We start from the raw sequence: 27467 nt of genomic DNA, 5'->3' as shown, positions 1-27467 counted from the left end.
TAAGGTTACTGTGACAGAAGAAGGCGTTATACATATTGTTCGGACAAGGGCTAGTAGCCAACTATATATTTTTGAGTAACTTATGCTTGCTGTGCCTTCTCTTATGCAGTAAATCCAGTGGCTGGACCTTACAGTAATAATACAGTACAACAGCAAATCGTTCTTACTTTGACAACAGAGAGCATTCCCTCATTAGTCTGGGGATTGGTATGGATTTCAAAACTCTGCCCTGGATTTCCATTAATAATGGTGTAGACAGCTCTCCACGCTCCAGTTGTTGGGTCATCTCGGTCACCAACTGTTAAGTTTACTATTACACCTGTGACTCCCTCTTTTACTGTGGCTTGAAACTAGAAAAAAAAAAAAACAGGAGAGGAAATTGTTACTTTTTTTCAGTTAATGACCACACATACCCACACACACGTGCAATTTCCAAGCCAGCGTTAATTATTTACCACAACAGGAGAAAGACGTAATTCTTGACTGAAACTGAATGTTATAGGCTCTAAATAATACATTCTCACTCATGAAATATAAGGTAGCACATTACAGCCACTCTCTATTTAATAGATGGCAGATAAGCAGCAATGGGATAGGAATCAAGCTTTGGCAGATTCTGATCGCAAGACAACAGTTCATCTTGTATTACTGGAAAAATGAATCCTGAAAATATATATAGTGTTGCATAGGGGCATATGCTATCAGAAAGTGAACTATACTCACAGCTAAGAAAAAGAGGAAGATGACTAATACAGCCCATTCTTGCCCTCAAATGTACTATTATTTACAAATAATCCAGTTTTGCATTTCAGACTATTACTTTCATAAATTACCCCATCCATATCATTTTTTCACTACACTGTCATCAATACATAAAACATTTTACACAAAAAGTGTTCGCATACCATTTTTTGGCGGGTTTGCTCTAAGAAACTCGGAAATAATTTGACCTCATGCGACCACTTGGTCTGCATAAATAAAGTCAGTGTTTTCTTTTTTCAGTGGGAGAATTTTTTATGACCTTGTGAAGTTTGTTGCACTGCCATATTATTCAGCCAGCCAAACCCTATGAGAAAATTCTACTTTACTATCCAAACATCATTCTTGTTTATGTAGGAAAAACATTAAGCAAACCATCAGAAAAGCTTGTAAGGGTCAGACTTAATAACACTCCTCATCTTTCAAGTACTTGAGGCTGACATGCTAAAAGCACTGTATATAAGAGTGATAAGATAATATCTGCTGTACAGGTGGATAATCCAGAATGATAACATACCTAAATCCTGAGAAGTGCTGAACATCAGCAGTACTGTTATAGATCATTAGAAAATCTTAGCGTTTCTAGGGATTAAGCCTTCAAAAGTCCAAAATTACAAACTTTAATGCACAAATAGGCTTTGCCATATGTGCACTGCTTAAAAGCTACATCGTTGGTGGCCATATGTCACTCAAGGGCAAAAATCACCCAAGTGGCTTCAAGACCTGAGTAGATGAAATGTCTTTTGCTGCATCTTATAGACCACATGAACTCATAACACTACAGAAGATGATGTGAAAATACTGAATCCAGAAAATGGCATTTTATTAATATGTAGATTTCAAAGTCTGGACAAATAGTGTGTAAAATGGATTTCCTCATAGCAAAATACAGAGCAAACAACTATGTCTTTTCCTATGTTCAGTTATCTTTTTTTCATTTCTTCCAATAGATTTGTCTTATGTTTCCAACCCCTTTTTCAGTTTAGCTGTATAGTTTGAGTGTATGCACTCAGTTCAAGCTTTCCAGCTTCAAACCTGATTTTATAAAAGCATGACATTAATGATTGGCTATTTCTATCTTCTTTGGTTTATTTAACAAAGACTATAAAGATTCTTTTGATTTTGATAGTTAATATATAACAGGTTGTGATTGAGCTTTGTTTCAGACAGATCATTAAGCTCATTTGCAGTTTAATTAACTCTAAACGATAACATAACAATATTTTTGCTTGCTTTGAAACAAATCGAAAGAAAAGCTCTATTAAGAATCTTGGAAATAACAGAGGAATTATTACCAAGATTGTATTCCTTCCTGCTCAGCAAAATGCTGTCACTGGAAAGCACACTCGGACGTCTCTTACTCTAATTGAAAATAAGTGATTGATAATTGTGTATTATTTCATATTGTCTCAGCTTGAGCATGTATAAAATGAGACATCAAAACCATAAGGGCCAGAATTTTTCTCAACAAGCGTTCAGTACCAAACAATTCCTATTTAGCCATAAAAAAAGGTGACGACTTCAAGGAACCTAATCCTAAAGAATCTAAGCCTTAGATTTGACTGGGCATCTGCTCCTAATTCATATTGATCCTTCTGAAAAAATCTTTTCCTTAATCCACTAATCTGATTCAATTAAGTGTTCAATACTCCCTCAATCACCTTGGGAACAGTAAGACCTGTTAGGGTAAAATATTTAAAGATCTGGCTATTCTATTCCAATACATAATTGTGAAGCTGGTGAGACAAATTTATTATGCTTACCCCATCAGTACCAGACTATGATGGAAAAGGTTGCCATGGTGTCCCAGTTAGTTCAAAAAATATTGAATGTCAGTTTAAGGATATCTAATTCAAGGGTATCTCAGCTGGGGTTGGCTTTCTTCTGCATTCCTATTTTCTCCTTATTTAGGAAGGGCTCTCAGTAGCTTCAGTTGCTGGGAGTTAGTAGTGCAGAAAGGGCACATAGACTTGCTGGGGACAGAAAACTGCAGGGCTTCTGGCACCTGCAGATCAAGGAAATGACAACATCTACAGGCAAAGGCTGTGCCAAGCCGAATAACTCCAAGTGTAGTGGTACACTCACTCCCAGCATTCTTTGCATTTTGGAAATGACCATATACACACAGAGGGTATTTGAAGCTGTCTGGAACATTAGACTAAAATCTGTTCAAGATGGATGAAAAAGCAGAATGATCAAATCACAGAAGTTGTCGTATGGGTCTACTCTAAATTTATAACGTGAAAAGTGTAATAAATCACAGATTTGTGATTGCAAAAGACAAGTATCTACTGTGAAACAGAGAAGTCCAGAAAAATACCGTGTATATTATATAGAAAGTGAACTCTTTTGCCTGTTCAGCCACCTTTATATAAAGAATGGACTTCCTAGTATTTAGAAAAATCTATTATATTTATACTTAGCCCCTTTCAAAAACAAAAGTAAAGAAGAGAATTTAAAAACTATGAAAGGACAAGAACAGGAATTAGATTTGGAAATAGAGAAAAGATAACCACAGGTTAAACATGTTTCAAAATGAAAGGTTTGCATTCTCAAAGCATGGTGCTTAACTGGGAAAGTCTGATCCAGCGCTCTGAAATAAAACCCCATAGTGGCTAACACAAATAACTGGATCACAAGTTAATTGATTTTACTCTTTTTAAATATCTGCACATCCCCTAAGTACCACTATAAATTAAGAATAAAATAGATGAGTTCAGTACTTTATTTAAACTGCTATCATCTGGAGCCATATTAAAAATAATAACTTAGAAGGCAAATACCCTGGGCCAGAGTTGCCTTTGGCTGAAAGGAGCCGTGTTCATTTACTACTACTGAGCATTTGAATACGTAAGGTTAACTTGCTCTGTGGATTGATACGCCATATTGTCATTTATTGAGCTTATAATTAATATAGCCTAGAAATTTTAGTAATTCTGTCATATTTAGTTTTATAAACATAGGAAAAATAAAAACCTGATTCCCTTTTTTCTGCACCCAAAAGCTTACAAAAAAAAAAATACAGAAAGACAGACAACAGACTGATAGCAACCTAAAAGGAAACAATGAGTGTACAGCAGCCAGCAGTCTACACTTAATCATCAGGTTTTTGTAGACAGATGAGACTTTTAACAGGGAACTGAAAGACAACAAGGAAATATAGTGATGGATGTAGATGAAAAGCTCCTCCAAGAGTGCGAGGGTAGCTTGTGAGGAAGCACAAAGAGACTTGAAAATGTAGGGAGTAAGCAATGTTTGCTGTCATGATGGACTGATAGGAAGTAGATATCGACTGCTGGACGTTCACGTAAGGGATCACAAAGATGCTTCCACTAGGCGTGGAGGTCCCCGGGAGTGCAAACAAGCAGCTTATATTTCTTATAATAAAGGAGTCAGTAGAGGTATGGCAAGGAGACATATAACATTCAAAACAACTGTGTTAGAATACAGCCTATGTAACAGCACCCAGGATAGCTCTGAGCAGAAGAGATACTCTCAGTTCAGCAGTCAAACTCTACTCCTTCCTTCCCTGAATCTTGCAAGCCTGCTTCAAACTAACTGCAAACCTTGAGAAGATAAAATGAAAAATTATGGTTCCAAGCTGGCAGGCATTTTACCTTACCGAGTACAGGAAATTCAAGATGGCAGGTATCTACCGAGAAGAACTAGGCCTGCATCAAAGGCTAGCTAAAGGGAGAAGTCCAGTGGGGAAACAAACAAATTGAACCACAGCTTAATTTTAGTAGCCGTTTCCCAGCAGAGCCATGATATATCACAACATTGAGCCAAATCCTCCACACTGAGCTCTACGGAGAGCTGGTGGGACACTGCAGTGACAGTTCTCACTGAGCACAAAACGGCTCGGTGTGGTCTGAAGAAAAACCAGTCTTGTCAGATTTCTGCCATGGGGTAGATACACAAAGAGATCACTTTCTAAAATGTTATCACCTGAGAATCCAGGCACTAACCCCATCTCGGCCTCAAACAGAACTGGAAATGGTACCTAACCCATATGAAAATCGGATTCTTATCTGAAAGCCTTATTTAAAGGTTCTGTAGTAAGTGAGATTTTATTTACTTGCTTCTCAGAGCAGAGAGGAACAAATGAACTTAACTGCATCAGAATCACCTGGACGTCTACTGTCCAGCAACATAACCTTAATACCTTTATGAAGCCACCGAAAACTGTGCCAGAGCGGGGTACCGATATACCCAAATTAAAGAGCTGCCACAAGCAGCAAACACAACGCAAGATAAACGTGTCTGGGGTTGGTGATTGCTACCCCATGGCTCATTAAGATTCTGCATGCTGTGATTCCCAGTCAAGAACAAACAAATTAAAACTGCATGTCAGTTTGCATTTATCAGGGCGACATTCCAGTTGAAGGTATTCTGTGTTACTATCATGTGTTTGTTTCCTCATCTACATATCATAAAGATGAAAAAATAATGGGATATATTAATTCACATGTTTCTATTAGAAATTTCCCAGGGAAATTGTATTATTGTATTGGTCCTCCTCCACTGAAGTCCACTGCTTTTGCAACCATATTTTATCTATATACTTTCTTGAAAAATAAGAAGACAAGCTCATACAATCTCTTCCAATCTCCTTGCTCTTTGTCTGTGTCTTTTAATTTGCACACTGTCATTCAGCGTGTGTGCACCTCAGCATCCAATATTTATTTGTTAAGGAAACAATGTATTTTCCATAGCTCTGTATCTGGGATATCTCCAAGGACAAACAAATTTTCAGAGCGATCGCAAAGGTTTGCGTTCTCAAGCAATCAGGAATGAGAACCTTATAAATGTCAGTAATGGACATTTCTCGTGGAATTCACTGAGACACAAAGCCCAGCTCGCCAGCTAACAATAGAGCAAGTAATCTGGCGCTTGGAACTCATCACCCTTCACAAACTAGGCAGGTGAAATACTGGGTGGAAATCTTTAGTGTAACATTTGTGCATCGAACGAGGTGATACTGATGATTCTTTGGACCTTTTATCTCAGCACAATGACCAAATGTGCTGGCCTGCTGTTGGGGGCCCCTGGAGGGCTGAAAAACAGAGGACCTGACCAACTGCAGTTTATACCGAACTCTCCACATGAGCAATTTTAATTGCCAGTTTTGTCATCAGGACAAATTGTAACTTGGCATTACATTCTCCAGGTATTTTCCCTCTTACAACTGCGCATAGCCTTTACTATATGGACACAAATAGCTGCTGTATTTCACTACAGAGATAGCTGTATTAACATAATGGATTAAGTTGATGTAAGCTGTACACAAAGCAACATATGAAGCACTTTGGAAGCCATTTAGATGAAAGACACTATGTAAATATAAAGCATTATCATAGTATGACAAGGATTTGATGGTGTAAACTAGATGCAAAACACAAATTAAAGCTATGAGTCACCAATAAGTAATTGTCATTGTCTTACTGCCATAATGCTGGCTAGTAGGCACTGTATTATTTCTTAACTTAAAGTGTTTCTTTCAGCTTATTCTATATTTTTTCTAAGTACATAATATTCTTTCATCTCGCTCATGAAATTACAGAAAGAATTCAATTGTAGCTTAGAAAAAATCTCTCTGAATATCTGAAATTGACCATAATAATTTTGGATGCATTTTCACTTTTTCCTTTTGAATGAATTTCACAGGCTATGTGTTGTAAATACCTTGTGATCTTTCAAGGCACACACCAGCTACTTTACAAAATAAAAGGACTGCTCAATAATGAAAGACTGAACGAATACTTTTGTCCACTATATGCTGCAGCCTGCAACAACAGCAACAAATCCAAAAGATTAATTGGCTAAATGGAACACCAAAGATTAAATTCTGCTCTATCATGGCTGCAATTTCTGCAGGCTCTATAAATTTGTGCCTTTTTATTGAAAAACACAAAGATGCATAATGTCAGTGATATTAATCACAAACGATCAAAAAAAGGCAAGGGGAGTTTCAACATGACTTTATCTTGTCTTGCTGCTCATCAGTCTACTTGGAAAAGTACTGCTAATGAGTACTAGTGATGTAAAAAACAAAGAAACAAAGTATTAATCAGGCTGTTTCCCTGTGCTCCAGGTACAAGTCCCTCTGTGAGCAGTTTTCCATTGTGATGAAGCCAAACTATCGCTGGGATTCAGTGGGACCACTTCAAGAACTCTTTAGGTATTAAGATTCATGATTGAGCAGGGCAGGGACAGAACACAAAAATAACAGGGTAAAACGTATGGATGGATAACCTTCTGGGTGCCACGAGAGTTTCCTGTAAAGTTGCCAGAGTGGCAATGCAAAGAGTCCTCCCATCCCTCTTGAAGACCTCATAAATCTTAGAATGGAAGCTCTACAGAGTAAGATCCTCATAAGATTCACAAATTAATTTAAAGAACTTTCCTGTTTCTTTCCCACAGAAGTGCTGAAACCCCATTCAGAGCTGATGATGTATTCCTATCTTCTCATTTATGTGCTTGCAGAAGACTAAAAAGCCATTGTAAATAAATGATGGCGAAGGGTACTTGAAGATAGCCACTTTTTTTTTTTTGAATCATTTTGAAGATTTTTGTTTACACTAGACTTTGACTCTTTCTCAGCCCAGCTCATGGCCTCACTGAGTGGAAGCAAAAAAATTATTCTAACATGTATTAATCATATGTTGAATACCTGCGTCAAAGCCTGTTACCTCCCGAGTATACATCAAATGTAGTACAGTTGTCTGAAGATTCAGAAGGAAGACAAACATATCTTTTTTTTTTTCAGAATATACAAATAATTTAGAAAGGATTCATTCTTTTTTTCACTTTTCTGCTTACAAATGCAAAGTGCATTCAGTTATTTCTAGAATATATCAAGTACCCACAAATACAAGGGATGCTTCTAGAATGAGGGCCATATCATAGAAAAACAAACACTCTTTCTTTAGGTGGACAGAGGACAGCAAAAGGTCACTATAATATTTACTACACTTAAGGTACTTTTGAGAAAAACTCAAAGAAAGAATGATGTTATTTTCTTATCTATCAAAAATTCTTTCCCCTTGGGTAGAACAAACCTTATGTTTAAAACAACAGCATCATAGAAAATGATGATCTGACCAAGCCTGAAAGAGCAAACTACACCTATTCACCTGTTACAGCACCAGCGGTGCCTAGGGACCAGGGAGGTAGCTGCTTTTCACATTTATGAGACCACTTGCTCCATATTCAGCCAACCCAGCTATGTATTATTTCTTCCTCAGTGCACTTCCCATCAAGAGCAGTGTTAAGCCTATCTTCTTTCTAAGATGCTGGATGTCTTCTTTAAATAGAATGAACTTTAAATAGAATAGACTTAGCTGGATTTTTCTTTTTCATCCACTGCATTTCAGAAGCAGAAAGGTTTTACAGGCTTTTTCTCCCATCAACCCACACAGTTCTCACTTATGCTAATGACAGTCATGAGGGAAGGGAAAGGAAGGAGGCCTTGTTAAATCCTCCCCTTTCATTTTTAGCAGAGACTTTTTCATACCCAAACCAACCTTTCTGATGCTGAGGATCAACATCTGAGCGTATATGGTTGAGCTTACTGATACTGCCTTACTAACAGAAAAAAGTGTGGAAACTACCTACTCATATTACAATAAATTTATGCAAACTCTCCTGTGCCACTAAGACTGCTTCACATGCCAGTCCCAGTTACAGGCGGGATGCATTTGCTCCATGGGTCAGAACTGTAAGCAACAAATTCCTCCTAATAGTTCCCAGACTAAGTCACATTTTTGGGGTTTGTCTGGACAGGGAATGGGTTCAGAAATGTCCTCTTTAATTGCTGAAGTTCCTATCTGTACCATTTAGGGTCCTTAACAGCAGGACAGATGAATTCACTCCTCTCTGAACATCAAAGTGGTGGATAAAAGGGGAATTTTATCACAATAGAAAGACTGTTTTGATAGCATTGACTTTAACATGCATATGCAGAGACCAGTCAGTTTGCTAGAAAGTCTGGGAGATTTATAGGAATGAAGGAGAGACTAGTCTGGTGGTTTTAGTCTCCTCGCAGGTATGAATAAATGCAATGTAGCCTCTGTAGTAATAGGAAGGGAGGTGCGCAGTGACGAGCTTCAGCAGATGAAAGCTACTGATGATTTTTAGATTATCGTCATTTTTACATTTAAGAAGTAGAGAAGGGCATTATGCAACTTCTCTTTAAGAAGGTAACTTCCAGGATTTCTTTTCATACATATGTATGAAAACTGTATTATAGTGCTATAGAAAAGCAAACTAATGGAAGAAGTTAAAAACAAATGCTTCATTATAAATAGATCAAAGAACAACAAAATTCCTAGATAAGATTCCAGAGGGATCTCGTTCAACTATATATATACACTACGTTATGAATGAATGTTCTGTGAAATCCTAATTTCATGAGTTATTTTTATTTTTTAACACAAATCTGTTACTCCCCTATTCTATTATTTGAGGACTTAGCAATGAATAAGATATTCCTGAATACTTTACCAAACATGCCCTTTGAGCTGACAGGAGCTGTAACCGTGAACAGATTTGATGAAAAAATAAAATTCCAAGAAATCCATTCCAACAAGCAAGGGTTTATACATGTCTTGATGGGGAAAAAGTAAAAATAAAAAGCCCTCTAAGCTGATACTCTTCTTACTCAGTAAATCATTTCCTAAAATGGTGTAACCGGTTCTGGGAGTGATTTTTCTGTGTGTTTCTCCTGCCTTACATGAACACCAAATGGAAAATGCATTCCCAGTTTTTTGAAAGCACATGGTCTAATTTAAGTGAACTGTAATGCTGTTGGCTGTTCTAAATATTTTGCCACAAACATTTTGAATAGTCATCTCCAGTGACTCAGCATCAATATTGACAACTTGAAGTTGAGAACAATTTTCTCAAAAAGCATCAATTCTAAATTTAAAGAACCTAAGTGATAAGCATATTATTAAATTCTTTGGCAATCAGCTCCAATGGTTATTTGTTCTCTGTTTAAAATTATGATGATTACCTCTCAAATGTGTATAAATAAGGAAACAATAAATTAGTCTATGAAGCTCATATATAGACACCAAATTCCTAGTGACTGTCACAATGTTTTGGAACTCAGTTCAAGAACATGTTTCAAATGTAGGTTAAATACAATTTGATTATTGAATAGTAGATGAAACTGACTCACAATTTAGCAGCATTTCCAAATAAGATTGCACTGTCGGAGGAAATCACAGATTAACATGGGGCTTTTCAAATCCCTTATACACTTTTCAGAATGACGTGAAAACACTCTGGTTTGGCATCTTAATATTGCAAGACTGAAGCATATTCTTACCAGGTTAAGAAGCCAATGTGTATTTGCAGAGAGGTGGAAATTACAATGTAAATGAGACTTTCTCAATGGCAGAATCTTCAGGCTCTTTGATAAAAAGAAGCGTATGCATCCAATGACAAATCTGGCTTTTTCTGCCCTGAGAGGACATTGCTTCTGAAGAAGACAGTTATTCACTGTGCCATTTTACAGCTGATCACAACCCACGCTGCCAACAACAGATGTTTTGACAGTGGTTAAGCTTCTTCACATGGTTTTTGCTGAGCAGTGCCTAGCAGCACCATTCGAAGCACTCAAAGCAACTTGTATCTCTAGAATATTTTAGCAGTGAATTTCATCAGTTCCCCAGACTTCTGGCATTTTAGGTTCTGCCAACTGATAGGCATGAGATGCCCTAGATTTACAAGCCCCTCCAGCTGAGAGCTGTCTGAAGTTAGCCCAGTTTGAAAACTCTTTTTTGGAAGCAGATAAGAACTCTGCAAGGTTTCACACCGTTCCAGTGGAGGCAGGAGGCACAGATGGAAGTTTACAGGCAGTATTAGCTGCAGTGATACAGAATTTGTCTGAATTTTTAAAATTAAATCTCTAGTCAGCATTTGGTTTTCTGTGGAAAACTGTGTGAGAATTTGGGCTGAATGCTCCATATTTCAATCTGAACACACTAAGTCTTCCAAGTCTGCCAACAAAGTGATGAATGAAGTCTACTGCACATGCATTTTTTTTTTCTCAAATTATCTAGCTTACATCCTGATTGCACAACATTCATTGAGCATAAGTATTACTGCTATATCAAAAAGCTATAATACAAGAAGAATTATTTAGAGATCCCAGATATAGGTGAATTTTCATGATTAATGGTCTCCTTCCTTTTCTGTTTTCCTCCCATAGCAGAAAAATCTTTATCATGTCTGCAACATCCAGATAAGCACAGTGCTCTCATTACCCTGATAGGGAACAACGAGGTCCTGGGGTCTCCAATACTCTTAGCACAGAAAAATTCTTTTCCCAAGGTTCAGAAGAAAGAATAATAGAAATAAATGCAACTTCTTTGACTAGTGACTATGGAGTTGTCTCCGTTTAGCCTGCACCCAAGGCTAAACAATAACCAGTTGTTCTATCACCCAGTCTCCCCTCCCCAGCCCAGAAAGGGAATTGGGAAAAGGAGGGAGAGTCATGGGCTGAAATTTAAACAGATTTAATAAAATCAGAAAACCAATATAGATACTAACATAAAAGACACAAAATTACACTTAGCTTATAGAGTGGTGGCAAGTCTCTCCAGGGATAGTAACCGTTGAGAAGAGAGGAGAGCAAAGAGCCCCCCCTCCCAGCAGCCTTCCCATTTATAGTGAACCTGACGTTAATGCTATAGAATACACCTGGGGCCAGCCTGGGTCAGCTGCCCTGGGTTTAACTGCTAATGGCCTTGATCACCACACCACAGCTGGGCACCAACAGAAACAAAATGTAACAGAAAATGGATTCTATAAATTTTATCCCTACAAAACCAGGACAGGCGTGATCTGAGCCTCCCCATATAGCGCTGTTATGGTGGGTTTCAAAAGGCAGTTTGAGAGGAGTTTACTTGCAGCTGGGGTGTCCTGCTTTGAAAACACATGAGAGTTCAGTGTGTATTGAGACATACAGTGCTGAACAGTGATTGAAGCATGGAGCAACAGATGCATGTTTTGGCATTTCACAGAAGTGGAAAAGGTCAGGAAAAAAGCAAAGGTATGCTAAATGGATTTATTGCTTTCTGCTTTAAGGATACCCATGGTCTCCATCTCCCACTGCCCAGCTCCTTTTGCCAATGCTCATTTCATCTTTTCTTGAAAGAAAAATATTTGTAATAAAGGAAAATGAAACATTCCTTTTGTAAGTGCCCATTGTGTGCTTATTTCCTGTCTAGAATGTCACAGAGGGAACATTCAGGGCCCTTTCATTTTCTCACCTGTAATTTATGTTTTCCTAACCATATATTCACTGTACACACAGCCTTCTTGAACACAAACACCATTGCAGCCTCAGCTGGATATTGCTGTAAATAGATAAGTATTCTTTTGGTCCTTTTTGTTAATAAGGACAAAGAATGACCTAAGGATTTTTATATGTCCTGATACTGAATTTGCTCTAAACTATTTGGAGAACATGAATGACTACAAGTTTGCTGGCAGTGCTCCTCCATTTACATGTCTGCGCACCAAGAATTAGGAGGGCGGTCAAGACAAGCCAAGGCACTGCACTTATGCTGTGGACAGCAAGATGTGCCTGCTCACCAGGAGGTCTATATACAGTGAATCAAGCCTGTCAGACCTACCTTGTATGGGCTGCAGAGATTACCTGAACATGAACAGAAAATGTGGCCTGTCACAGTGGCATATCGTGGTTATTGTGCCTGAGAAGACCACCACTGTAATATGTTGATGGAAGGTGAGAAGCATCATGCCTAGCACAACTGTACTCCATGGTCAGCCTGGGTAGGAACAGAAAGTCCAATGCTCCTATGCAGCAAGTAACCACTAGAGCTGACTCTTGCTGGGGTGTCCAGAATTCATACAATTCCCTCTTCATGGTCACAGCTAATGCTGTGTTATGCTTAGAAATTCTTGGCATGCTTGGAAATCCTGGAGCAGCAGCTTAAGTCCTCCAATTCCAAGCAGACCAGATTTCTGATGCAAATAAAGGCAATTCCCAGGAAATACAGGTGACACCAGTAAGATAAATAAGCATTTGGTATTATCATCAGTTTATATCCAAAAAGCTTTTCCACAGGGTTGAAAGCTTATTAAATCAGGACATGTATGAAGAAAATTAGTTTATTAAGAAACCATGCTGTCCCTCTCTCTTAAGACAGCTTCTCCTCCTTCTGTAGCAAATCTCTACATATATGCTAACACATCTGCATCAGAATTGCCACACTGAACTCTTCCCAAAGAGAGCAAGCAAGTACACTTGCAATTAATTGGATCCTAACTCATATTTCTAGCTACAGATTTTTCAACTGAGCTTCCAGTTCTAGGGGAAATAATTTTAAGGGACAATAAATATTGCTTTATTTCTATACGCAGCAGTATGATACACTGCAAGCAGCCACCCTTTCTCCCCTTGGAAGGGAGAAAAATGCTGCACTTGCAGGTAGCTTGAAACATATACTATTTCTTGCTTCTGAGTAAGCTCATAATTAGAGTAAAAACATGCAGAACAATTTCAGTGGAGCTGTAAACTCCAAAAGGAGGAAAAAAAATCTATTTGAGGTTAGAACAAAATCTTTTTTAATCTGGCTAATGCTACTTTTGTGCTGATGGTGATCATTATACTTATTACTAAACTGTGGGACGTTCCAAAGTGTTGACACCTGACTTCACTTACTAGAAAAGCAATCACCTTCAGATATTCAGCTTAGTGATTAATATGTAGATACCTAAGTTTTAGTGAATTAAACCATGTTGTATCAGTTTGGTGGTCTTTAGGATTTATAATCAAACCCTGATGACATCTGATTAATGTCAGCATAGGCTCTCTGAACCTTACAATATTCTTGTTCCTTTGGAGCTCAGATCGCAGCAGGCTGATTACCCCCCTGATTATCGTGAGTAACTGGGGTCAGAGGTTAGCTAGCACCACAGAACACATTTAATTCAATCAATTCAGTTAGTGAAGCAGTTGGGAAAAAAAAAATATTCCAGTTGCTGTAACACCACATTAGAAAATTTGCCCAGGATTTCTGTGCTCCAACTGATGAGCATTCTTGCTTAATTTCTCATTTAATATACTGCTGGGGTTTGAAACTTCAATTACTCGTGATATTTTCACTCATAAAGTCAGGGGCATTGAGCTTGGAGGGGGAAAAGAAAACCAGAGGAAGAAGAGCTGCCTGTATTAACCTGTATAATAACCTTTCTCACAGATACACACACAGAGTTTCATAGCTCAGTTGTGGCTTTCCCGGTTACACAGTCTAGTGGTGGCTCAGGAAAGTCATCCTGGTTCTCTCCATTTGTCCCTCTTGCCACTGCCAGATTTTAGCTCTTCTTTTACTTTTGGCAGATTTTTAATATTGTTTAGCTGAGTACCACTTCATTTGTCTTATAAGCAAAGGGACTTTGATTGCTTGTGATATGCTGCAGCCCTACATACAGACAGTCCAGCACCCTTGTGAGTGCTCAGATGGGGTTTGAGGGAGCTCATTAAAGATACCGGCACCGTACTTCAGTCACCTGAAGCAGCAAGTACTATGACTGGGATGAAATATAAAAAAGGACCTCTTGCTACTCCCTGAAAGCCTCAAGGCACTTCTCACATGAATACAAATGCCCAGCAGCTCAGTTTGACTCCTGCTAGTTAGTTTTGCATCCTATATAACAATCCCGAGTCTGCTGATGCACAGATATTCTTTATTGTGAGTCCTGAGGCTACTGCTGCAGCCACTGACTCTGCCTCCTGACCCAGAGATGGGTTGGTTATCACAATTTCAGTTGACTAATGATGATGGAGAGCTTTCATTACACTTCAAAATGAGTCAGTGCACATCACTCGCTCACTCCCACGTCAGTCAAGACATGGGGCCACAGTTGCAGAAAGTCTGCACCAACAACACTTCGACTTCTTTCTGCTACGTATGGGACCCAAGTGCTGTCCCAATTCTTAAGTGCAAACTTGACACTGGAGACCTGGATATAAACTCATGGATACAAACAACTCACCAAAGTTTCGTTAAAGAAATGCAGACCTGGAGCTGAATAAAACTGATTTCAGGGGCAACAAAGTATCTAATAAATGTAAAAGACATCATATATAGTAAATTTGGATGTAACACAGAGCTTCAGACTAATGAAGAAAGAGCAACATGTAAAAGCATGTTAGCAAATACATAAAAATGACCCTAAATTATCCCAAAGGGAGAAAGAACAAATTATTAACATGAGCATCACGTTTGTCCTGGAAAAAGACAAGCTGCTGACAACTTGCCATAAAACCTTACCACAAACACTGGAATGAAACCACCAACCCAGAGGAATCAGGAAACAATGAGAATATCAGCAGGGAAAGGGGTAGAAGCTAAGAAGGATGTGTACAACAGTTTTATAACTGTCATGTTATTATTGAAAATTTTTCTGAATAGAAGAATTATTTTTTTTCTGCAGTAATTGAATCTGGATTAATAATGATTCTTGGATTAGTTTTCAAATTTACTAACAACAAATTCTTGGCTTTATATATAAGGTGGGCTTTCCCTTTGCCCATCAACAAGATTTTGAGTGTAACAACGCAACACCAGCTTTAGCCATTACTTTCAATGCTTCTTTAGAAATTAAAGCAGCTTTCCTGAGTAGGATTCTTTAATAAAGTAAATGAATTCTTACACCTCCGTTTTCCCTGCAAGCAGCAGAAAGTTGCAATTTAATCTTCTGCTTGCCCACGGAGAGGATCCATTTTCTGTATATTCCTTTGGGATTCTTTGGAATGAAAAATGCTATATGGTTAGAAAACATTCTCTTAATGAAACTCGCTCTGAACTAACTCTGGAATTGATGAATCTCCTCCTAAGCCCCTGTGTACATTTGCTCACAGCACAAAGTCTGACACAGCTGTCAGAATCCCTTACCTTAAGAGAAAATCAAAATAGGAACTGCAGGATAATTGCAGGTCAGAAGTTAGGTGTATTAGCAGAAACAAGTGGAGAAGATCATAGTATGCCTAAATGGGACATAAAGCTCCCTATTCAGTGCTTTTAGACTCTCATTTGTGTATGAAATATCCTCAGCCTGTTCTATAACAAAGCCCAAAACAAATAAAAAGAAAACACCTAAATGATATAATCAAATTCTCCATATTAAACACAAAACTGCATGTATAGAAGAAAACAAACAGCAGAAAAACCCCATCACATCAAAATGCTCAAAATATATACACTCTTCTCCTCCTGTGGTGAGGATGAAAGAACAGGAAACCACATGTAGCAGATGTTAGTTTTGTCACTTACTCTGCTACTGGAAGAGAATCGTGGACAATAAAGGCAATTTAATGTTGCAAAAGCAGCAAAACTGTGTTGAGATATGTAAGAAGTAGTACTGTGTGCAAGGCAGAAGCGGGAATTCTTCCATCTGCTCAGCGCTGGGGAGCCCCAGCTGTATTATAGCACCCGATTCCTGCCCACACCATGGAAGGCAAAGAGCAATTGGAGAGGCAGATGTCTGAAGCTCACGGTCTTGAACAAATCTGCATCACAAATGCTCACAGGGCTGTCGTAGATAAAAGGATTGTCTACACGTCATCTTCATAGTGGACCAGGCCAAGAAGCAATGGGCTTCAGTGGAGACAAGGAAAATCCTCATCAGAGATGAGGCAAAACTTGCTACTAGCAGGGTAGCTGAAGTACTGTAGTAGCTTGCTGGGAGGTCACAGAGACTGTATCTTCAAAGTTTTGGAAGGAAAAATAAGCAAATACTGGAAATTATACAAATAGGAGAGGGGGAATTGAGGATATCTTGAGAGCCCTTCCCCTGAAGTGCAAATCCAAGAATCTATATAGAACAGAAAGGGGAACTGAACACCTTTGCATAGTTTTTGAACATTTTTAAGGTTCATGGTGCTCATTAACTTCCATGAAGCTCATTGGACTGACAAAAAATTTTTTTTTTCTGTGCCCAAAAACAAGTAATAGGCAGGAGTTTCCTAACTGAGGTTCCAGTCTCAAACTGCCCATCATACAAGACTCTTCATTACAGTGGATTTGGTGCTGACAGCTTGAGATATAGGCTGTAACTGCAAAATCACATCTGCCCTCCCTACTGCAGATAAAAGATGAAAATTATGCCTCTGGCATTTGCTTTCCTAGCTGTTCATACTCTCTTTCAGCAACAAAATATAAGGAAAAGTGAGAGGAAAATAATTATGATATCAGCTTGGGGAAGGATTAAAAGGGAACAAGAATGGCAGAACTAGATACCCAAATTTAATTGTTTTGAGACTGTCTGCAACGCGGCCACTGTAAAAAAACTACCTGCTCCAGTTACAACTCTATTCTCACTAGTGAATTAACAACTCTTTCCTAGCAGTCCCACAGGGACAAACTGCTCCTGCCACTGCAGAGAAGGTTTCTGAAGAAATCATGCTTTTTTACAAATCTCAAGCATTACTTCATCATTTTCCTGAATTGTCTGGCAAAGAAGTATTTAAAGGCCTGCATTTAAATTCCGGAGCAGTTATGAAATGAAGAAAGCAGATTGATTCACATTCTGTTCCACTACTCTCTTTGCCAAAGCAATTTTTATCAGAGAAAAAAAAACACTAAAAAACCACAATCTGAGCCTCAGAATTCTGTTGTCAACTTCAAACCATCAAAAATTTTTACAACTTGCTTACAATATAAACCCTTAGAGTTTACAGAAGAAATGCTGCCAGAACCCCTAAAGCATATTATCCACTCGTTCCTCACGTGGAATTAGTGCAAAATAGCACCCTTACATTGCCCACAATCCTTGCCAACAAATAAGAACGGCGATAGGCTGAGAGGACACTGTCTGGGATTTTTATACTCATTTTTTTCCATGGCAACATGTCTCTTTCATGCGCTTTTAAGCCTCCATGATTTTATTCCATCTAATCTCTGTATTGTCTTGTTTTGTTTGTTTATCATTTCCAGGGAGCACCTGCCATGCTCCTAGGCTGCCACAAGACAAATAAAACACATCTTAGTGAGAGCCTGGGGCCAGCTGACATGGGTCCCTTACCTGCAAATTGCACTGCAATGACACCCAACCTTCTCACCTCTCCCACTTCCCAGTCATTATTTGTCCCTTCCTTGGTTTTTCCCAACTTGTTGCTAAGAAGTTGCATAGCCTCCACTAGCATCAGAAATGCCAACCAAAAAGATTTAATGCAGCTGTGTGCCACCTCATTCTGTCAGAGAGAACAGATAGTGTCCTCAGAGTCCACCTGCCAGTTTTCAACGCAGATGGCACGGGAGTTTTCCAATCGGATCCTGGGTGTTCCAGTGCCTAGGTTTTGCTGAATAGCCTTGAAGAGATGGGATTTAAATTGTATTGAGGATATTAGTCTAAAGTGAATGAAGTGGAGAGTATACTTCTCGTTTATATCCCCAGAGTGATAAATGTGAGAGTGTAATTTTTTTTTTTTTCTAAGGCAAAGAAAATGGGAAACCAACATGGATTTCAGACACATGAGAAATAGCTTATGAATTTAGATGATAGTTCAGCAGAAATAAATTGTACATCTGTTCATTCATTTTAATAAAGCGGGGAAATGACACACTGCTGGAGACCTTTGAGAATGCTGGTATTTTTAAATTATGATCCTATAATAGTAGCATTAACATTTGTAATGCTGCCCATACTTTACGAATTTAAGAAAAATAAATTTATGGAATAAGTGAACTTCAACTTATAGTCTGGACTCTGGGCATTTAGAAGTGAATAAGGTGCTTCCTGAATACTTACAAATTAGTCCAGGAAAGACATTACAATAGCTTTACTATGTCACAGAGATAACTCTCTGTGTAAGTGTTGACAAACCATGCTTATTATTTCTGAATAAATAATTCAGATGTGCAACATGTAGCTGAATGCATTTATTTCTGCTGACTAGTGCCTAGTGTTTGCACTAATAGGCAGCTACAGTTTAGTACTTCCCTTTGAAAGGAGTCTTCTACAGAAACAAACTAGATGCTTTTCTTGGATGTATGCATGGAAACGCGTACTACCTTCTGCTGAATTCAGGTAGGAACATTACCTTTTGCTCGCACCTCCCATAACACAAAAATAAGAAATGGAAAAAGTTATGAGCTGAATACAGTTGCTTGATTGTTTCTATTTTACAATGATGACATACATATTTAAGAAATAAACAAGGGAGACTGCAGGGGAAGTCAAATTTTAAAAGTTTATGTTTTGATTTTCTAAACTGATCACCATGGGAAATAATAAATTAGGAGTTCAATAATAGCTGTCACATATCCTTTAAAAGCACAATTAGTGATATCATTAAAATTCCCTTTTAATTGATTGCACTAAAACAATTGCTACTAGGGTCAAGAGAATCTAAAACTGATTAGTTGCTCCCATATTGCCTCATCGATCGACTGAGATAATCCGCATTCAAGAAAAGGGAAAACAGGTAACCCTGACATCATTGAAAAGTGGTGAAGTTCAGCTGAAGTCAGATGTCAGAATCTCAGACCTCTTTTTGTAATCCACCCTACGCTGTTTCCCACTAACATGCCAAATGAGTCAAGAGTGCATGCTTAAATATTTAATCTTCCCAAAGCAAAGACTTGACAGAGGCTTATGCTGGAACCCAATATTGCTGAAAGAGGTACCTTACTGCTATCATCTATATCTACCAGCAGGTGAGTGTGCTCCTGTGCTCTGTATTGCTCACTCCAGTTCCAGCAGGCGGTCCAAAAACAATCTCAACAGGCAGTCTAGGTAAACAAGGCTTATTGTAATTTGTTTCTCTCATGAATATAGAAGAACTGAAGAAAAGACATACCTCTGGGACACAGAAGACCCCTAGGTGAACACTTACCATTGATGGAAACTGTACAGATTTATTGATTGGAACTGCATTTTAATCATATAGCTAGAGGAAAGAAAACAGTTCCTAGAGACTGCCAGTCAGCCCCAGCATGGGGCATGATAAAACTGTTTCTGCCACTAATATCAGGCAGTGGCTGTGTTAGAGTAAAACGACATTAAAGAGTTCAACATCTGCAGGCAAAGTTGAATTTATTTACTCATGGCTTCAATTATTATTTAAGATGGAAAACTTGAAAAGGTCAGAGCTGCTAACTTAGAAAGCATGCCCTTCGTTTGCCTTCAAACATCCACTTCTCTTTTAGCTTAGTTCAACACAATCAATTAATCATGTACAATGTTCTCTGTTTCCAAATGCTAGTTGTGTTATTTTCAAGTAGACAAGTAAAAACCAAACCAAATATCATTTTTGTTTTAATACATATTAGAAAATTCAATTTTAGGACAATAAAACATCTGGTCCTCAGTTTAGGTAGGTAAACATCTGTGGGCATGTCTTTCTATGTATATAGATATGCATATGTATAAAATCCAGATTTACGTTACAGTCTAATCGTGGATTCACGACTCCATGGAGCACTCTGTTTGGATGGGAGCCATAGCTTGGATATGGGCAGGTAAGAATATCAATACTATAGATAAATCTTTTTCCTTGATATTATTTCAGCAAAAGACAATTGTTGGTTTAGATTTAAGCTTATTTAACAGGATTGATTTTTCTTATGTATCTTTTGAAAGTTTCCCACATAACTCCTTAGATTTTTCAAACTTTTTTTGAACTAGAAGATTGCTTTCAATCCCTTAAACTTGTTGAGGACAGCAGCACTCTCCTTACCATCCGTCTTCTAAATGAAGAAAAATCATTGATCTAAGAACATCTGACAGTACTACATAACGTATGAGCACTGCTGGCCTCAGTGGCTGAAGGCGGTCAAAACAAATGAGCTGAGGATGAGGAAATAAAGCATAAAAGAAAAAAATGAGATGATGTGTGGAAGCAGACAGTGATGGTACTCAATTTAGAGAAGGCAGGCAGAGAGTGTACCTGGACTTTTCCAAGTCATAAGCAAACAGTCAGTTTAAGTCATGAAAACAGAAAGGTGGGTCCTAAGGGAAGTAGGCAGTGAGCGGATGAAGAAGACTTCACTGGGGGACAGCATCAATGAATGGAAAAAGGAAGATCTTCCAGAAATAATACTAAAGGAGCAAAATCACAGGGACAGAAAGAGGATCATGAGATGACAAAGGTCAGAAACATAGCTTTTTATAAAATACTAGAAGAGTTTTCCATATAGAAAGACAGTGGGCAGAGTGATAAAAATAACAGAGAGAAAGGGGATGTCACACGTGGCAAAAAGGAGTCAGTGGATACATCACTGAAATTAGTCTTTGTTGATCTGAAGCAAGAACTGGAAACAGGAGCAGAGGGGCATTTAAGGCATGCTAGATGTTCAGGCTCTGAGAGTCAAATGACAGACTCGAGTTTGAAGAGGAAGAAAAAATTAAAGCTCATTGTTAAAATTCAGAGAAGGCTCCTTACAGGCTGCTGACTAACTGTTAGGCTTGAGAGGAAGAAAGACCAAAAGATAAGAGTTTTCTGTTTGTTTGGCTGGTTTGGGGGGTTTTGTTTTGTCTTTAAAAAAAGAGAATGATGAAGCAGGCAGAAGGGATTTTGAAAGATGATGCAAAAAGCCAATGATAAGTTTCAGCACTGGGCAAATTAAATATAAAGAAGACTAGACAAGTAAGCAGCTGGAAGAAATCTTCCACAACATGCAGAGAAGTGAACAAAAACATCCTATAAATCTGCATCAAGCTGAGTGGAAGAGGAGAACAGGAGTTAGAACACAAACTCAAAAGGACTGCTCAGAGAGTAATAGTTTTGGAGGGAAACATAGGGTCGGGTAACCAACTGAGATTCAGGGATTTTTCATAATGGGGTCAAAGTCTAGAATGGGAAAGCAAGGATAATGTCAATACTCTGTGTAGTGTTGGGATTATACTTTTTCTTGTAACATATGGACTGGCAACACAGGGGAAAACATTTGTAAAAACAAATAAATATTAAGTGACTGTTAGACAGCCGGCTAGAGAAAGGGCTACCCTTTAAGCAAATAAGCATCTGGGACTCTAAGGCAAATAAGTCCTGGAAATAAGCCAAAATAGAAAGCACAAGGATATGAATAAAATACACTCCTGAACCATTTTCCTCAACAGAGACTATAACTGCAAAGAGTTCTGTATGAATCCCCTCATCTGTTTTTTTCTTATATGTATCAACACCGTTTTCATTCCAGCAAGTTCAAGAGACGATCAGCCCTATAGAATTTTATTGCTTTCCAAATGAGTCTCTTTCATAGGCACTTACTCACAATTTTACTTGAATAAATGTACAGCTCCTTTTAGCATGTTGATTTTTATCGGTTCACTATTTTAATGTTTCAGAGCAGAAGGAAAAAAAGATATTTTGTCTAAATAATACTGACATTTTGATTCGTATGCACAGATGGTTAGCAAATTTTGTAGTAGCCAAATCAGGTTTAGTGTTGCTGACAAAAATCTTAAAATCTCACTTGTCAGTGAAGAAATTGATAAACTGATCACAGAACTCATTCCACTCTAGTGGAATGACCTAAGCAGTCACATAACTATTATTTTTGTATGAGTATACTTCAGCTATATAAATCCTTCTGCTCATATAAACTGCAACTATGATACCAGCTCGCATATATCGTGTAATTGCTACTAAATAGGGTTTTGTCTGGTGCAAATTGAATATGTTAAGATCTATAGTGTGTTATCTTGTTTAATTCTACTTTTAAAACAGAACTCCTACAGATGCTAGAGGCATATTAACAGTGTGGGTTTCTTAACTCATGGGATTAGAGTGGTATTGTGCTACACATCTAACAATTCCTCTATTTATTACTCCTCAAATCAGCTGTGCTGTGTCAGACAAGGAAATTTAGCGTTCTTGGTTTTTCTAAGATTCCACATTCCACATGTGAGGAACTGTAACCATTTATGTACCTAAAATAAAAGTCCCTTTCAAGCCACAGAAAATTTTTGCTGGCTGCACCACAAAGGTAATACCTGGTCATCTGTTCCCCACTGCCTGCCCACCAATTTACATACTGTCTAGGCTGAATGAGATCATGATGATTTAGGAGCCACTCTGCAATGAATACCATGTATGGAAACCACAGTGTTTCCACACAGAGCTTAGGATTTCAGTCAATTGGATGTTACTTAGGCAAATGAGGACTCCCAATACAGAACTAAAAAGTTAATTTGAGAAAAGAGATTGATGCATTCTTTCATATCTTGATCTGAAAATAATTGTGAGAAGTTTCTTCAAAGTCCAGGTGTCACCTGCCTGCACTCAATGTTGAAGGTGGAACTCCGCGGACAGTTAATGAGGGACAACACGCTATAAACCATTCTTGGAGAAGAGTGAAATTAGAGATTTCCATGGAGTGCTCCAGCAGCACATGCAGACGAAAAAAAATTAATTTCTCAGGCAAAAGACTCCAATTTTAAAATTTACATTAAAATTGAAATCTCTAGAAAGCAGTCCTAATCTGATTTGAAGGCAACTGCAAAATTCCAGCTGGAGAGAAGAAGTTTAATTGGAAAATCACATAGCCATTCCCAGCAATGACTGCTAATAACTATGTTTATACAGCTTCCCTGAATAAGTGGTCCAAGACTAGGTCTGGAGACATTACATTATCTTTGTTTTAGCTTGTGCTTCTCTCAAGAGCCTTTGTTTGAGCCTTCCTTCCTCTTTAATTTCTGCTATCCGGTTGCTTACCCAAATGTATTTGTGCTAGACATAGTGAAAACTCTTACTGCTACTGTTTGTTTTGTAATTCAGACCTTAATATCTCTGGTAAAGTCCACACTTCATAGACCACATTGCGGAAGCATATTAACCTTCTCTTCTTGTAGAAGAGAGCAATAAATTGTGGGTTTATGGCTTTTTTTGTTGCTTGCAGTGTTGGGATATTTGCTGTTTGCAGAAGCAGATGGAAGAAGTCTTCAGAGGATAGGCAGCATTGGAATGGTTTTGTGGTGCGAATTCACCAGCTGTAGCGAGAATTGCTTTATTACCACTGAGTTGCTGCTGACCTTCCAAGCATAACCAAAGGATTACAAAAGGCAAGGACTCACACAGATGTTTGCAACAGGTCTGCTCAGATCAGCTGATCGTAACAAATCAAGGAAACTAAATAAAGGGCAGGAAAGGAACACAGAAAATGAGAAAAGAGAAAAGAAAAGGACTGGCAAAAATACAAGTTTACTATGAGAGCTGACTTGGAAAGCAAGAATGCTGGGAAAAAATCAGATCTGGAGAAGCAGTGAAGTGCCTTTGTGTTCCTCCCCAATTTCACACTGTTTGAATGATCATTTCTGTTCATAGAACCTTTCCTGTACTTATACAAGTGTTTCTCAGCTGCTTTCAGATTATAAAGCAGGCACTCTGTTGTTTTATGTACCACTGAAATGTGTTTATCTGGAGATTAAATAGACAACTTCATGTATTTCATGACCTTGGTGGAGAGAAACAAAGCAATGAACTCACAAGCAAAGATAAATGTGGAAGTCTGCTGCCTACTGCTATGCAGCGTATCCAGCTCTAATTATGTGATAAGTGGATGGACTCAGTGTTAAACATATTTTGCAAAAGTTCTTGAACAAAGTGCTTACACTGGTTATGCAGATAGCTTGCTGAAAGCCACATGAATATAAATTTTTATGCACACAGTATGAATCTGGATGAGTACAGGAAACACCAGTCTTCCAAACCCTCTTTTTTGCTGAACAGTCCTATGTTTCAGTCAATGCACAGAATGAGCGTATTTGTTTTTCTTTCTCTCTCTAAAATTATTCCATTCTTCTTGTAATGCTACAGAAGAGTATTTGTTTTTAAGGTTGTTGGTACTTCAATCCTGAGTGGTGCTGAGCATTTCTCATCACATGAGAAACCTCAAACCAGCCACTTCTGATAACAACTGACACGCAATATTGAAGAAGAAGAAAAAAATAACAAACAGGTAATTTCACTATCCAGATAGCCAGATTGTTTAAATAAGTCTTCCAGATGTCCTTAAGTTTGGTACCACCCCATCACAACTCAGAAATTACTAATAGATACTCACTAAACTAAATTAATAGGTACTTTGCAAACAGACTCTAGTAGGAACACATGTACATCTACATCTTTGCCTCAGCTTAAACATGAAAGAACACAAGTCAGTTATGGGACAACTTGATCTCTTCTGTTTTCACCAAAACTGATAAGTTAATATTTGTGGGAAAAAACATGAGTATCATAACTTTAACAAAAGAATTATTTGTTTTAAGAAATAGACAATATATCCTGAGTCAATATATTGCAAAGTTGTCGTCTTCATGCACGGTTCTGATTATACAAGAATAAAAAAGATATTAAGGGCATAATCTGTCCTCCATATCTATAAGGATAACAGAAGATGTAATGATTTTAAGCTCTAGCAAAGGAAATTCAGATCAGGCTATGCAGAAATTTTCATTGTTAAGATTTGTTCAGGAACAAACTGAGGAGCCTTTTGATTTTTGATCTCTGGATGTTCTAAGAACAGGTGATACAGATACCTTACAAGGATGACATAGGAATAGCAATCCTGCCTTGATCCCGTTTCCTCTATTTTCCATGACCAGAGAAATTATCTTTGAATTCTGCCTTTCACATGTGAAAAATATACCAGGCAATGTCTTTCATTAGTTTTCGAGGAGGCTTTTGGGCACCTGGAGCTTCAGATATGTCAAGTGTGTTAGTGAACTGCTACAAGAGTAGGAGGAGGAAGCAAAGCTCAGTGAAAAGGTCAGTGCAAATATTTATCTAGTGTATGGGCTTTCTGAAGGTTAAGATATGCTTCAGGAGCCTTGCTAGCTGTATTTACAGCTCTAGAAAAAACAAGGATGGCCAAAGAGCTCATCTCTGATGATCCCTAGCCATCCTGAAGCTGTTCTTTATGCCAAAGTTTACTAACAGCTGTAGAGGCTTTGTCCTGCTCTGTTGAGTTTCTGTATGAATTTTTCTTTCTCCACATGTAAATTTTCTGACAGTCCAAAAATGGGAGCCAAATGGAAATTTTAATACACATTTTGTTCGTGTGATTTTGCTAAAATGGTTTTATCCATTCCACAAAACTATTTCTTGTGACAAAGCAGTACTGGAGACTGTTTGCTCCAATTTGAACAGGCTGCTAGAATTTAAGACTGGTTCCCATAACATTTAGGCCATAGTACAGCTCTATTTCTTAACTATTAGCCTGGCAACGGCTTGTTCTCATCTGTTCAGATCTGCTTATTTCTGCTCAAGTACCTCACCTCAGTTGTCTGGCATTCCAACATCCAGCATGAGAGAATGGTAGATGAAATGGGAAAAAGCCAGCTCAGCTGGTTCTCACCACCTTGCTGAGCCATGCTGGCAGCTCCTGATGGTCTTTTGCCTCTGTTCAGTCTGGTTTACACACTGACTTCCCTCCCAACAGGAAAGCGAAAGAGGGCTGGTACCCTGGCCATGCTCCTGAACTGTGTGCTAGTCAAAGGACAGCACTCTTCTGCTCATTTTGCACACAGCTATGGTCCTCACTACTGATTTCTCCGAATCAGGTGTAAGGGCCTAGAGGAGGGAGTTGCAGGGAAATCATCTACCATTAACTGAATTGTTAGTGTCCAAAAGTAGGGTCCAGGTCACTGGCAAGACCCACTGAAAAATGTATACGATTAATTAGGAGTCCCAAAGGGCAACATTTTCCCTGTAAGACAAGAGAAGAAGGACCAGGGTTGACTTTCAGATCGCAGAAGGGAAAGTGAGATTTGTTGCTGGTTTTAAGTGTTCAAACTGAATGCACAGATCTGGTCTGTGTTGGTAAGGTATGTCTAGCATGGAAAGTAACAATATCATGTCTAAGAGAGAAATTTTTGTAAAAGAAGTATGGAAAAGAGAGCCAGAAGGAACCTTAAAAGTGCTTTTAGCTCAGTATTTGGTCCTCAATATGATTTAGCCAACACCAAGACTCAAGACAGGGACTCTCAAAGCTACAAGCATGTTTCTCAACAGCCTGAGCTGAAAAATAAATCTCTCCAGATGGTGCTCTGAAAGTCTCATATCCTCTTTGAACCATGAGCAGACGGAGATACATATTGTACTCCAGGGGCTATTTTGCCCCAGTGGGTAGCACAACTGAATCAGAAGACAGTGCTGGAAGTCATCATAAATCACGGTGACAAGCAACCTATTCACTTACAGGTCTCTATAGGAATTGATGAATCATTTATTAAAGCACACATTAGTCATTTATTACTCTTTTGTAAACCATTTATCAGTAGGTATTCAAAAAGTAAGCAAATACTATTTTTCACTTCAGACTCACAGCACTAGTATATCTCAAACTTCACTGCACTGATGTTTTGTCAAATTACATGAATTTTACTCTGTTCACAGGAGGCAAGCTTCTTTATTTAACTGGAAAATTAATTTCTAAGATCATATATTCCTCAAATCTAAACTAGGAAAAATATTTTCCCTAATCTTGCTCTCCTGATGTGACAGAATCCTTTCTATTTTACATTGTTTTGTCCCAGAAACGGATGAAGTTGAAGGTGAGGATGAGAGTGGCAGAAAGAGGAATTGTCTCAAGAATGAGACTGTTCCCTGGCCAAAAGAAGTCTCTCTTTCTTATGAGCAAGTGACAGCACTCTGTCAAGTCCCACTACTTTTCGAGGTACGACTAGGGATGTGCTGCTGTCCCAAATCCGTGCTGAAGGACAGA

The 27467-nt window shown here is 38.3% G+C and overlaps 1 protein-coding gene across 2 annotated transcripts in view; it reads right to left on the bottom strand.

Moving 5' to 3' along the window:
- The window catches only part of CDH13 (cadherin 13), a 484188-nt gene that overhangs the window by 61040 nt on the left and 395681 nt on the right, over positions 1-27467 (bottom strand). For both annotated transcript variants that reach the window (XM_068411196.1, XM_068411195.1), the window contains exon 9: positions 168-350. In XM_068411196.1, coding sequence (XP_068267297.1) covers positions 168-350 — 183 coding nt within the window. The remainder of the gene's footprint in view (positions 1-167; positions 351-27467) is intronic.

Source organism: Nyctibius grandis, chromosome 12 (genome assembly GCF_013368605.1).
Source record: "Nyctibius grandis isolate bNycGra1 chromosome 12, bNycGra1.pri, whole genome shotgun sequence".
NCBI lineage: Eukaryota > Metazoa > Chordata > Aves > Nyctibiiformes > Nyctibiidae > Nyctibius > Nyctibius grandis.
Note: the sequence above shows the minus strand (reverse complement) of the source record. Positions and strands in the feature narration are given on the sequence as shown.